Below are 14,630 nucleotides of genomic sequence, written 5' to 3' on the forward strand. Positions count from 1 at the left end.
GGTAGTATGCCCCTGTGTTCCATCCCCAGTACTGCAAAAAAGAAAGAAAGGAAAAAAAAAAAAAAAAAAAAGGAAGCCAGGTGTGGTGGCCTTTTGTAATCCCAGTATTTGGGAGGCAGAGACAGGAGGATCTGGGTTCACAGCCAGCCTCAGCTACTTAATGAGGCCCTCTGCAATTTCAAAACCCTGTTTCAAAATAAAGAATAAAAAAATTGAGCCGGGATTGTAGCTCAGAGGTAGAATGCCCCTGGGTTCAATCCTTAGCACCACACACACACACACACACACACACACACACCCCAAAAGCAAAAAGGATAGCTAGGCATAGTGGCGCACACTTGTAATCCCCGCGCTTGGGAGGGTGAGACAGGAGGATTGTACAGGTTCGAAGCCACCCTCAGCAACTCATTGAGACCCTGTTTCCAAATAAAGTATAAAATAGGTCTGGGAATATAACCCAGGTAGAAAAACCCCTGGGTTCCACACCCAGTACCACCCCCCCACACACACACAAAGACAAATAGGATACGGCTGGGCATAGCTCGGTGGTGGAGTGCTTGGTTGCCTAGCATGTGTTTGATTCCCAGCACCCCGAACAAGGGGCCCTGGGTTTGATTCCCAGCACCCCAAAACAAGAAACAAAACAAACAAAATCCCAAAGGATAGGTAGTATTTAAAAAGTCAAGTAGTACAAGACTTCTAAGAAAACAACCTAGCAGTCTCCAGGCCCTCTCTGTCTTTCCAGGTCCTTCTCTTTAGCTGTTTCTTCTGTCATTTATCTTCAAATACTGCTCTTTTGGATTTTAAAAATTTAAGGATTATCTATTGATTCTACATGAAAGGAATATTTAGATCTTGCACATGATCAAACACACTCTTCCTTCCACGCAGCCACACTTTTTGGTTAAATTGATATTGAGTATTTAGGAGCCCAACTGGCGCCAGATGGTCGCCATCAAGTTCAACCTCTTCGTGACCTCAGACTGCAGCAAGACTCACAAAAGCCCCAATGCCCCTTTGTACATTTGCAGGAAGATTGTGTCTTCCCTACTCTCCAAAGACCAGTAGCAAAAGGACAATGTGCACTCCTGCTCATCTGCAAGGAAGATGAGGTCCAGTGGTTTGAGGATACACAAAGGTCAGCAACTGGCAAGGCAGGCCAGGTGCAGAGAAAGAAATATGCCATTTACAGGCAGGAAGCAGTGCGGCATGAGAAGGTTACTGGCACTGCCGTCCACGTGGGCATACAGCAGCAAGGTGGGTACCAATCGCCCTGAACTGGACAAAGATTGAGAGGAAATTCTGGACCGCGAATCCAAGTCTCAATAAATTGGAAAAGAAAGGTAAATATAAGGAAGCACTTAGGTACTGTGGATGGAACCCAGGGGCATTCTACCTCCGAGCCACACCCCCCCAGCTATACACACACACACACACACACACACACACACACACACACACATAATTTTTTTTTTTGTGGTACTGGGGGTGGAACACAGGGGCTTTTCTACCTCCGAGCTTTCCTCCCAGACCTATTTTATACTTTATTTGGAAACAGGGTCTTACTAAGTTGCTAAGAGCCTCACTCATTAGCTGAGGCTGACTTTGAACCTGTGTGATCCTCCTTTCTCAGCCTCCCAAGCGCTGGGATTACAAGCGTGCACCACGACCACGCCCGGCTCTCCAAGCGTGTATTTCTTTGGAACTTTTCAAGACGCCTCTGTGGAATGTTGCATTTTCCTCCAACTTTGTCTTGATGAATCAACATTTGCAATTTTGATTAATAATTTTATGAATAAAAATTGGAAATACTTCCTAATTCCAAATGGTATTGGCATCATCTTATAAATAAATCCATTTATTATGAAAACATTAAGGATTTATATTTTTATGCTATATAAATATTATTCTCTATGCCATATGGAATAATGTGATTACGTTTTCTTTCTTATACATTTTTAGTCCTATTTACTACAGCTAATAACTACTTCATTTTATTCTATATGTTTAGTGGTGGCTGTTTTAAAACCATGGTGCTAAGCCAGGCATGGTGGCACACGCTTGTAATCCCAGAACTTGGGAGGCCGAGACAGGAGGAACGCAGGTTCCTGGCCAGCCTCAGCTACTTAGTGAGGCCCTCTACAACTTAGTTACAAAATAAAGAATAAAAAATAGGGGCGGGGGTGTAGCTCGTAAGTAGAATGCCCCTGGGTTCCATAACCAGTGCCGGAAACAAACAAAACAGTGGTGCTCAAATTCTATGCTACTCTTGCTGTAAAGAGGTTTATGACTCCTTACTTGGTTACGAGTGGGCCTCTGAGTATTTTAACAGAAGATTATGGAAATCACACTGACTTTGGAGACTGCTCACAAGGAACATGCAGCCTCTGCCTTGCGTGTTCTGGGCAACTGCACTATTTGGTTTTTTGTGGTGCTGGGGACTGAACTCAGGGGCATTCTACCTCCAGTCTATACCCCCAGCCCTATTTTTTGGGCCTAAGTAGCTGAGGCTGGCTGGGAACCAGGACCCTCCTGTCTCAGCCTCCCAAGCCCTGGGATTACGAGTGTTCGCCAGCACACCCGGCCAGCTGCACTCTCCTGAGAAGCCATGCTGTGAGGAAACCAAGCTAAAGGGACAGGTCAAGCAAGCACTCAGGTCAGCAGCCTAGTCTTGTAGACACCTCGGCTTGGGTCCTAGGTGTGAGTGAAAGAGAAGCTGGTTGATTCCAGTCCCGAGTATCATGGAGCAGAACAAGTCATCCCACTATGCCCTGTCCAAGTTCACAACCCCCGAATTCATGAACATAGTAAAATGGTTATTTTAAGCACTCAGATCTCCTGGAGATCTCTGCCTTCGTGTCCCAGCACAGCCTGGATCCGGAGCCATCAGCTCGGGCTTGCCAGGATGACAGGCAGGACAGTGTGGGATTTACCTCTTGCTGGTTGTGCTACTGTGTACTAGTTACTTTGTCTCTCGGTGTTTCAGATTTCTGGTTAGAACTGTGCTTCACACATAGAAAGTGGCACTATTTTTGGCCATGTTGTTTGTTATTCTTCTCTTCACATTGTCCTGAGAATTCCCACTGCCTCCAGTCTATGTCTGATGCCACAGTTCCTAGACTCCATGCTTTTTTATCTTTCTTGGTTACCCCCTTGTCTTGATGGAAGACATCACTTACTCTGTGAAACAAAGGTGCATGGAAGGAAAGTTTTCTGGAACCTTACAGATTTTATCTATTTACTTACTTATTTTGTGGAACTGGAGGTGTGTGTGTGTGTGTGTGTGTGTGTGTGTGTGTGTGTAGTACTGGAGGTGAAACCCAGGGGCTTTTCTATCTCTGGGCTATACTCCCAGACCTATTTTATACTTTATTTGGAAACAGGGTCTCACTAAGTTGCTGTGAGCCTCACTAAGTAGCTGAGGCTGGCTTCAAACTTGTGCGATCCTCCTGTCTCAGCCTCCCAAACGCTGGGATTACAAGCACGTGTCACCACGCCTGGCCGGAGCTGGGGATTGAACCTAGGAGCATTCCACCTTCGAGTTACACCCCCAGCATATTTTTTATTCTTTATTTGGAAACATGGTCTAAGTTGCAGAAGGCCTCACAAGTTGCTGAGAATGGCCATGAACCTACGATCTTCCTGTCTTAGCCTCTCAAGTACTGGGATTACAAGTATGTGCTGCCACTATGCCTGGCTGCAGATTTGTTTTAAATTGCCTTCAGTTAACATCGTGTGTGTGTGTGTGTGTGTGTGTGTGTGTGTGTGCGCGAGTTTGTGTGTTATTGGAGATTGAACCCAGGAGTATTCTATCTCTGAGCTATACTCCAAGCCCCTTTTATTTTTTATTTTGAAAAAGTCTTGCCGTGTGTGGTGGAATATACTTGTAATCCCTAGTATTTGGGAGGCTAAAGTAGGAGGATTGCAGGTTTGAGGACAGCCTCAGCAAGTAGTGAGATTCTCATCAACCTAGTGGGATCTTGTTTTTAAAAAAGTAGGGCTGGAGATATAATATAGCTTGGAGGTATAATACCTGTGGGGTTCAACCCCAGTACCTAAAACAAACAAACCCCAAATAAACAAGGTCTTGCTAGGTTGCTGAGTTTGCTAAATTGCTGATATTGGACAAACCTGCCATTCTCCTGTCTTAATATCCCAAATATTGGTATGCCGGTATTGAAAAACTAACTGCTTTGGTATTAATTTCCAAAATGTAAAAATTAGTAGAGCCTGGGTGCTGTGCAGGCGCTCGGGCAGGGAGGGCGGCAGCTGTCAGAGCTCCTCTCTCTCTTTGCTCTTTGTCCTAATGATCAACCCTTGTTAAAAGCCTTAGAGACAATTAAAGCCTTTAGCCCTAAAAATATATACAGGCCATCAGTGCCTCTCTTTACCTCCTCTCCTCTGTGACCTGGCCTGGGTATAGAAAAGGTAAACTCCGTGTGTTGCTTTGAAGCACCCAGAGCTGATGAGCAACCAATACTGCCCGATACAATAGAGGCAAAGGCCAGGTAGACTATTGACCCTGAGAACTGTGGACCAACAGGTGGGTCTCGCTGTGGGGAGGGCTCACAGACAGACATGTTCACTGAGGGGGCCTCAAACAGCCACATCGGTGGGTCTTTATCATACAGTGAGGAACTCTCAGAGTAGGCAGCACCCCTTAGGTTTAAGGAGGTGAAAGCTCCGAGGGACAATGAGACATGAGGGACCACCACGGGGCCGCGGGACCTTAACTCACAGCTGTTAGCTATCCAAAGCACACTGTTTGCTCCGCCCGCCTGGCTGCCGCTCCCCAACCAATGCTGGCTTGCCACTCCTGAGAGCATGCGGTGTGCCCTCCCTAGCCCTCACTCACCAGCTCCAAATGGTCTCAGCAGCCTCAGAATCTAGGTGCACCACTAAAACCTGGGCACCCTCGCCGTGACTGCCAGGGACAAACAGCGTGAAGGATAAAACTGCTGAGGAGCCACCAAAACAGCAAATCCCCAGGCCCCTGAACTCGTTACCTGCGTGATTTGTGTTTCTTTCCACTCCCCACCTGTTCTCTGAACAGCTGCAATGACTGGTCCTTATCACAAGGCAGAGATTGACTGTGCAGGGAGAGATGTAACGTTTGGTTCCAGACTGACCATCTGATGTGCCTTCCTCAGAAGTTAAAGTGCCCTCACAGGATAAGAACAGACCACCTTTTGAAGCCAGTCAACATGTCTAAACCCTACCCCCCCTCCTTGCTCTCATATGAATAACACTGAGAGCCAGCCTGACGTTTATTTTTTTGGGGGTACTGGGGTTGAACCCAGGGGCATTCTACCGCTGAGCCACACTCCCAACCTTTTTTATTCTTATTTTGAAATGAGATCTAAGTTGCCGGGGCTGCGATCCTCCTGTCTCAGCCTCTCAAGTACTGCGATCACAGGTGTGCACCATGCCCGGCTCAGCTGGATACTCTTGGTTCGTGCTGCGTCTCCCTTCTGCTTGAACAAGTCCTAATAAAGCTTGTTCCTGTCACAGGTGTGTGTCTGTCTGATTCTTCTGATGAAGTGCACGAGAACCTGAACCTGCCAGTTTGAGTTTCCTGAGAAAGGATTCCTCAGTTTTCTACCTGGGGAATACAAAGGATTTTGAGCTGGCTGTTACTCAAAAATTTGAGAGCCTATGCTGGAAGAGGGTTGTGAGAAGGGGAATCTCATTCTTCAGAATGCAGATACTGACTTAGGCCCTCAGCTTTAAGTATAGCGGCCGCTCCATCTTCCCCACCCTCCGCTGTGTCTGTCTCCAGAGCCTCCGATCAACCCAAGCCACTACAACCATGAGGTTAAGCGAATCTCATAAGGCTTTAGATAAAAAGGCAAGAACTTTTGCGCTGGAATTGCTGAGTGCAAAGAAAACCAAATTTTTTTCCTTTCATCAGCCACTCCCCCCATGCCCTGGAAAAGGTATAAAATTGATGTAACTCAAGCCTCTTCAGCCCTCCCACTTCACCACACTTTTTTTCTTTGATAATGCCTTAGAATGAGTGTTCAGGGTCCAAGTTTGTTTTAAAATAACCCAATGAGCTGACAGACGGAGCTCCTGGAATTCTGCAGCTTGTGCTAGAGTCCACAGATGGGAAATTGCTGTCAGTTAAAGGGTGGTGCTATTACCATAGCCCGATTTCTGAAAGCCTTTAGAAAAAATATTCCGAGTTAATTAGCATTTGCCACAGGCACTAGCGCTGTGCTGCAGTATTCGAAGAACTCAGATAATAATAAAACACAACAGTGCAATCTCTAACTTTTAACTAGTATTTTACTTTTTATTTTTTTGTAGTACTACTCTGGACTGAACCTGGAAGTTCTACCACTGAGCTACACTCCTAACCCTTTTTAAATTTTTTGAAACAGTCTCACTAAGTTACCAGGCACTGGCCTCAAACCTGTGATTCTTCTATTTCAGACTCCCAAGTGCTGGAATTACAGACATTTGCCACCACACTCAGATTATTTAACCTCTTGAAAAATGTAGACTATAAAACAAATTTTGCCCGTTAAATAAATAGGCTCTTTTATGGCTGATCTATAGTCTTAAGTCATCACAAAATATGAATTATGTTCGAAAAACAACTAAATATTAGTGATACCTAAAATAGGAGTGATTTTACTTTACCTCTCTGATCTGCTTCATCCACGAATCTCTTCCAAGAAACTCCTGGTGTAAAACGACAGGAGCTGAGTTGAGATGAAAAGCCGCAGAGTCACTGGACTTTTCTTTAATAAAAGGCTGAAGGTCAGAATTGATCTAGAAGGAGCAACGACAGGAGTTCAGTCAGTGAGATGTCTATACACTAGCACATTTCAGTCACATTCAGAAAACACCAGTCAGTGCAGTGAAAAAGGAAGCTTAAGGAATGCCATTTTTAGGTGTACTTTAATAAGCAAAACTACATTTTGAAATCTGAATGACTAACAACTTTTAAAATTCCTTTTTCTTTTTGTTGTGATACTGGGGAATTGAACCCAGGGACATTCAACCCCTCAGCTACACCACCAGCCCTATTTTTTTAAGTCTTAATTTTGATACAAGGTCTCCCCAAATTGCTAAGGCTGTCCTTAAACCTGAAATCCTAAACCGGGCGTGGTGGCGCAGGCTTGTAATCCCAGCATTCGGGAGGCTGAGACAGGATGATCGCAGTTCACCGACAGCCTCAGCTACTACTTAGGATCTTTGCAACTCAGTGAGACCCTGTTTCAAAAAAAAAAATAATAAATAGGGCTGGGGTTGTCACTCAGAGGTCGAATGCCCTTGGGTTCCATCCCCAGTACTGCAAACAAACAAACAAACAAACAACCTGAAATACTCCTGTCTCAGCCTCCCAAGTACTAGGATGAAAGGCACGCACCATCATGCCAGATCTTTTAAGATTCTTTAACAAGCCAGGCATGGTGGCATAGGCTTGAAAACCCAGTATCTGGGAGGCTGAGACAGGAGGATCACAGACCGGTTTGAGGATAGCCTCAGTAGCAGCACTCTGATCAACCTAGTGAGACCCTTTTACAAAAGAAAAATAAATAAATAAAATTGGGCTGAGGGTATAGCCCAGAGGTAGAATGTCCCTGGGTTCAAACCCTAGTACCATATGAAAATAAAATAAAGTTCTTTAGAAGTAATTTTTCCTAATACATTTTTTTCTGTCTCTCTCTCTCCATTTTTTTTGGTGGTGGTGCTGGAGGTCAAACCCAGGGCCTCACTCGTGCTCTAGAATTGAGCTATATCCCTCATACCATTCCTTTATTTGGCCACAGCCTTTATTTTATTTGAAGTTAAAAGTAAACATTTAGATATGGATTTAATAAATATAGTTACTTAATGAACTAATCTAAGGTTTAATAAAATATGAAAAACCACAGCCAGAAGATATTATATAAATATATACAACTTCCTGCCTCTTATGAGGTATTTATCTGAAAAATATATACTACATGAAATTTAAAAATTACACATATATAGAGGCAAAAATCTACCAGCTAATTTTGGGATATTTTGTATTTAATATGTCATTCAAAAGAATCAGCTATTAGAATTAAAGCTTCAGGAGCTGGTGTGGTGGTGCATGTTTTGTAATCCCAGCATTCGGGAGGCTGAGATTGGAGGATCGCAGTTTGTGGGTAGCCTCAGCTACTTAGTGAGACTCTTTGCAACTCAGTGAGACCCTATTTCCAAATAAAGAATAAAAAATAGGGCTGGGGGTGTAGCTCAGAGGTAGAATGCCCCTTGGTTCCATTCCTAGGATCAAAAACAACAACAACAAAAAAAAAAAAAAAAAAAAAGAAAGAAAAAGAATTAAAGCTTCAGTTTTATTCAGTGTATTTCTAAATTTCATTAACTTTCCATAACTTGTTTTATATAAGGAGTTATAATGGACCTATAACAAAAATAACAAATTTTTGTTATTTTCTAAATTCCCGTTCTGTGAATAACAATATTACATGTTATTTAAGAATTTCTAAGAGTTGCCTCAAGAACCCTTTCAGGTTGAAAGAAAAGACAAACATTACAAATACATCTTAAGTAAACCATAGCTCTCTGTCAAAATTATATAGCACTTACCAGTCATACTATTTACATTACATAACTATCACCATCTATGACTGCCGGATTTTAAGCACACAGTAAACATTTTTTGAGAATATAAGAGCAGCTTATTAAATGGCAAAAGGTTTCTTGTGTGTCGCTTTAGCTATATAAGAATGGCAAGAGAGAAAGGGTGTAAAGTACCTTATGACTCATGGCCATGTGCTTCCCGTACCGAAATGCCAGATCCTGCACCTCGGCATCGTGCTTCGCTAGCTCCATCGCCGCCTGGCAGCTCTTGGCTAGCAAGGCACCATGGGAGAGAAAAGCCTGCTCCTTCCAAGTCGATATCCCAATATCATCTGTGATACGATTCTCCTAAAAATGCAACAAACGCCAAGATGAGAAAGGCTTTAGGAATATTTTAATTGTTTCTGTTTTTGAAGAATAGAAGAGTTAAGAAAAGAGCTATTCAGATGCAACAAGACAGAACTAAAAGATGCTAAACCTTGGCTCTACCTAAAAAGAAGGGGGAGGGCTGCTATTTTAGAGTAGTGGGAGAAAGTAAAAGAAATGTTAAAACAAATTTTTATTTTGAGCTAGGGAATTTCTATTAAAATATATTCTATAAGCTAAGGTAAAACGTAGAATCTTAGGCTTTTGGGTTAACTTCCATCTATAGTCATATCAGTTCTCAAATGCTATAGAGAGGGGATGGTATTCCAAAATACCCGAAGCCTCTGTGCTTCATTTATGCCAAAATGTAAGGGTATAACGAAGGAATTGCGTTCTCTTAGAAGCATTTGAGCAGAAAAGTCAGAGGAGGTAACCCATTAGAGTGGAGAATGATTATAAAATTCGTCAAAGTATATTTGCATAAGAAGGCCATAAGGGAGGATATAACTGCTGTCCATTGAATTTCATCTTTTAAAAGTAGGGAAGCTATTTTAAGTACCTGTAAATAAATATACATATCTACTACCTCTAGACTAGCATTGTCCAACAAAAATATCATGTAAGCCACATGTGCAAATGTGCAAGGTTAATTTTTCTAGCAGCTACATGAAAAAAGTAAAAAAGGAACAGGTAAAATTAATCTCTTTTCCTTCTTTTTTTTTTGTGGTGCTGGTTATTGAACCCAGGGTCTTGTATATACTGGGCAAATGCTCCACAATGAGGACATAACTGCATCAGGCACGGTGGTGCAAGCCTGTAACCTCAGCACGCGGGAGGCTAAGCTAGAGGAAGAGGGTTTGAGGCCAGCCTTAGCAAGTTAGCAAGATCCTCAGAAACCAGTGAATTTATTATTTCAAAATAAAAGTAATAAAATAAGGCTGAAAGTGTATCTTGGAGGTAGGACACTGTTGGGTTCAATCCTCAGTATTACATATTTTATTTTATTTTATTTTTGGTGGTACTGGGGGTGGAACCCAGAGGCTTTCTACCTCCGGGCTATACTCCCAGACCTTTTTTATATATTTTTTTTGGAAACAGGGTCTCACTAAGTTGCTGAGAGCCTCACTAAGTAACTGAGGCTGGCTTCGAACCAGTGTGATCCTCCTGTCTCAGCCTCCCAAGCGTGGGGATTACAAGCGTGCCCACCACGCCCACACCATAACTAGGTAAGGTAGCAGTGTGTAAGATTAATAATTTATAATTAGTGTCATTTTTTTGTGGTACTGGGGATTGAACCTAGAGGCATTCTACCTCTGAGCTACACTCCTTTTATTTTTTTTTATTTGAAATTTTATTTTTTTTGTTTGAAATTTAATTTTTTTTTGTTTGAAATTTTATTTTTTTTTGTTTGAAATTTTATTTTTTTTGTTGAAACTCCTTTTACTTTTTTAATTTTTTTTGTTTGAAATTCACTAGGTTGCTAAGAGTCTTGCTAAGCTGGGCGTGGTAGCGCACGCTTGTAATCCCTGTGCTTGGGAGGCTAAGACAGAAGGATCGCACAAGTTCAAAGACAGCCTCAGCTACTTAGCCGGGAGGTAGAAAGCCTCTGGGTTCCACCCCCAGTACCACCAAAAAAAAATTGCTGAAGCTGGTCTGGAATTTGTGATCCTCCAGTTTCAGCCTCTCAAGTACTGAGATTATAGGCGTGTGCTACTATGCCTGGCTATCATAATGTATTATCTATAGTTTTCATACATAAAAACTAATCCGCAAGTATTAAAAGAGGTTTTGTTCTTCCATTATATATAGAAAAATAATGATTAAAAAGCTGGAAGTAGCCAGGCTTGGTGGCGTACACTTGTAAACCCAGCATTTGGGAGGCTGAGACAGGAGAATCATGGTTTGAGGACAGCCTCAGCTACTACTTAGTGAGGCCGCCTGCAACTCAGTGAGACCCTGTTTCAAAATAAAGAATAAAAAATTGGGCTGGTGTGTATAGCTGAGGTAGAATGCCCTTGGGTTCCATCCCTAGTATCGTTAAAAAAAAAAAAAAAGCCAGGCGTGGTGGCTCACACTTGTAATCCCTGCGCTTGGGAGGCGGAGACAGGAGGATCGCGTAGGTTCGAGGCCAGACGTGCTGGCTTAAAGAGACCCTGTTTCCAAATTTTAAAGTATAAAAATAGGTCTGGGAGTGTAGCCCGGAGGTAGAGGAGGTAGAAGGGCTTCAAGGAACCCCAGTACCACCAAAAAAAAAAAAAAAAAAGCTGAAAATAAACTTGAAATGTGTAAAATTGGTATGAGAAAAAAATGTTAAAATACTACTGAAAGAACAAAAGTGTCCTGAGGCAGGTGCGGTGGCCATACCTGTCCTCCCAGCTACTTGGGAAGCTAAAGTAGAAAGATTTATTTTTTTTGTTTTGGTGGTACAGGGGGTGGAATCCAGAGGCTTTCTACCTCCAGGCTATGCTCCCAGACCTTTTTTTAATATTTTATTTGGAAACAGGGTCTCACTAAGTTGCTGAGAGCCTAAGTAGCTGAGGCTGGCTTCAAACCTGCGCGATCCTCCTGTCTCAGCCTCCCAAGCGCGGGGATTACAAGCGTGCGCCACCACGCCCGGCAAAGTAGAAGGATTTTAAGTTCTAGGTCAGCCAAGACAACTTAGTGAGAGCTTATCTCAAAATAAAAAGGGTTGGGAATGTAGCTCAGTCATAAAGTGCCTCTGAAATCAATCTCTAGTGCTTGGGGGTGAGGGGAGAACTTGCCAGGCTGGTAGTATACCCTTGTAATCCCAGTACTTGGGAACCTGAGGCAGGAGGATTGCAGGTTCATGACCAGCCTCAGCAACTTAATGAAGGTCTCAGCAACTTAGTGAGACTCTGTTCCAAAATAAAAAATAAAACAGGGCTAGGAGTGTAGCTCAGAGGTAGAATGCCCCTGGATTCAATCCTCAGTATCACAACACACACACACACACACACACACACACACACACACACACACACACAGTCTTTCAGACACACACACACAATGGATGAATATAAAGATATATCATGTTCACCGGGCGTGGTGGCGCACACTTGTAATCCCAGTGCTTGGGAGGCTGAGACAGGAGGATTGCGCAGGTTCAAAGCCAGCCTCAGCTACTTAGTGAGGCTCTTAGCAATTTAGTGAGACCCTGTTTCCAAGTAAAAATGTAAAATAGGTCTGGAAGTGTAGCCTAGAGGTAGAAGGCTCCTGGGTTACATCCCTAGTACCACATAGACACACACACACACACACACACACACACACACACACACACACACACACAAGAACAACAAGAACAACAACAAAGTAAAGATACATCATGTTCAAAGATAGATCAAACTTCATAAAGTTATTCCAATGAAACTATCTTTTCCCACTGTGAAACCAGACAGGCTGATTCTAAAGTTCACGTGGAAAAAATTAACAAGAATAGCAAGGAAAAGAGAAGAGCAAGGGCTATGTGTGTTGCTAGGGTTGGACAAGAAAAGCAAATTTCAAGCCAGGCCTGGTGGCACATGCTTGTAATCCCAGCATTTAGGAGGCTGAGACCAGAGGACTGCTGTTTGCGGACAGTCTCAGCTACTTAGTGAGGCCCTCTGCAACTCAGTGACACCCTGTTTCAAAATAAAGAATAAGCCGGGCGTGGTGGCGCACGCTTGTAATGCCCGTGCTTGGGAGGCTGAAACAGGAGGATTGCACAGGTTCGAAGCCAGCCTCAGCTACTTAGTGAGGCTCTCAGCAACTTAGTGAGACCCTGTTTCCAAATAAAATAGAAAATGGATCTGGGAGTATAACTCGGAAGTAGAAAGCCTCTGGGTTCTACTCCCAGTACCACACACACACACACACACACACACACACACACACAAAGATTAAAAAAATAAAGAATAAAAAATAGGACAAGGGGTGAAGCTCAGAGGTCGAATGCCCCCTGGGTTCTACCCCCAGACCTGCCAAGAAAAAAAAAAAAAAAGAAAAAAAAAGAAAAGCAAATTTCATCTAATCCTAACTAATATGGAGACACGCTATAAACCCTCAATAATTTAAAAAATATTAACTTCTTAAGAGAGGGACAGACAATGAAAGAAAATAGAAAGTCCAGAAAGCAACCAAACTATAAGACTTTACTATATTTTAGGGAAAAGTTGGACTTTTCATTAAATGGGGCTGGAACCATCTACTAGAAGGAGCTAGCTATCTGGACAAAACAAAACGTGATCTGCATTTCACACCATTTACTGGGATAAACTCCAACTGGCGAAACTAAAACCTAAACAAACAACGACACAGCCACAGGAAGATTAGAAGAACATCCGGGAAAAATTAGTGACTCCATCCGTCACCCTCACACAGATGGCCACACACTGGCCTTAAAACTGCAACTGTCCTGTCTCGGCCCCCCAGGTCCTGGGATAGCTGTGTGCCACTGCGCCTTTACTGCCTCTCTCCTGTCCACAGAATCAAGTAAACTTCATAGCTCTGCAATGTAATGCCTTTTTTTTCATGTTGCAGCAATACTTCTTGGCTCCATCTTCTATCCAAAGTATCACTGATGAGGTCTGTATTTCAGTTACATAAGAAAATTGGTTGTTTCTTGAGTAAAGTAGGTGCTCTTATATTTGTGTGAATTTTTTTTTTTTTTTTTTTTTTTTTTGCGGGTCTGGGGATGGAACCCAGAGGCATCTGACCTCCGAGCTACACCCCTGCCCATTTTTTTTTTATTCTTTATTTTGAAACAAGATCTCACTGAGTTGCAGAGGGCCTCACTAAGTAGCTGAGGCTGGCTGTGAACCGCGATCCTCCAGGTCTCAGCCTCCCAAATGCTGGGATTACAAGCGTGCGCCACCACGCCCGGCTAATGTGTGAATTTTAAAGTATTATTCTCTTCAAAGGTAATTTCATTCCTTCCCATTCCATTCTCGATCCAGCAAGATGAATATATATACAGTATAAACATCACATCTTTGAGGAATATTCTCAAATGTTTCCACAAACATTTTCCTTTTTTGACAAACGTGATTTATATTTCAGCATAGCACTTAGTTCTCTTTGAGTTGTATGACTGCTTATATATATCTATTTCCCCAAAGGCTGGTCTTAAGTCAGCTTTTATTGTTTTTATTCATTAAGGTCATATTTCAGTTTGAACAAATGTTTGCTAAATGAATATAATTCTGTTTATCCTTTGCATTTATTAAGTAGCTGTGTGTTCTTTAAAAAAATTTTTTAAAGCTAATGGGTAGATACATCCAGACAGTGGCATGCTATTCAGCAACACAAGGATGGAACTACTGATGTATGATATATGCCATGGATGAACCTCAGAAACATTATGCTAAGTGAAAGGAGGAGGACACAAAGACCATGTATTGTGTATGATTCCATGTATATGTTATGTAGGTTAGTGGCTGCCTGGGGCTGGAGTCGGAACTATGAAAGAGCATGTGGGGCCTGGGAGGTGTGTATGTGACAATGATCTAAAGCAGATTATGGTGATGGTTACATCACTTACTTGATAGTTACTAAAAATTATTAAATTATATGTTGGAAGTAGGTGAATTTTATGATATACAAAATATACCTCATTAAAGTTGTTAAGAAAGAAAACAGCCAATATTTTACATTCAGGATAATATTTTACAATCCTTTTTCTCAAA

At 42.4% G+C, this 14,630-nt stretch overlaps 1 protein-coding gene across 1 annotated transcript in view; it reads right to left on the bottom strand.

Annotated features, from left to right (window-relative positions):
* Positions 1-14,630, bottom strand: part of PDSS2 (decaprenyl diphosphate synthase subunit 2) — a gene marked incomplete at both ends in the record, with an annotated part of 286,459 nt that overhangs the window by 65,545 nt on the left and 206,284 nt on the right. Inside the window, 2 exons of the mRNA XM_080700610.1 lie at positions 6,646-6,777; positions 8,755-8,928. Of these exons, the coding sequence (XP_080556736.1) occupies positions 6,646-6,777; positions 8,755-8,928 (306 nt within the window). The remainder of the gene's footprint in view (positions 1-6,645; positions 6,778-8,754; positions 8,929-14,630) is intronic.

This window comes from Muscardinus avellanarius (genome assembly GCF_963383645.1).
Source record: "Muscardinus avellanarius genome assembly, chromosome: 8".
NCBI lineage: Eukaryota > Metazoa > Chordata > Mammalia > Rodentia > Gliridae > Muscardinus > Muscardinus avellanarius.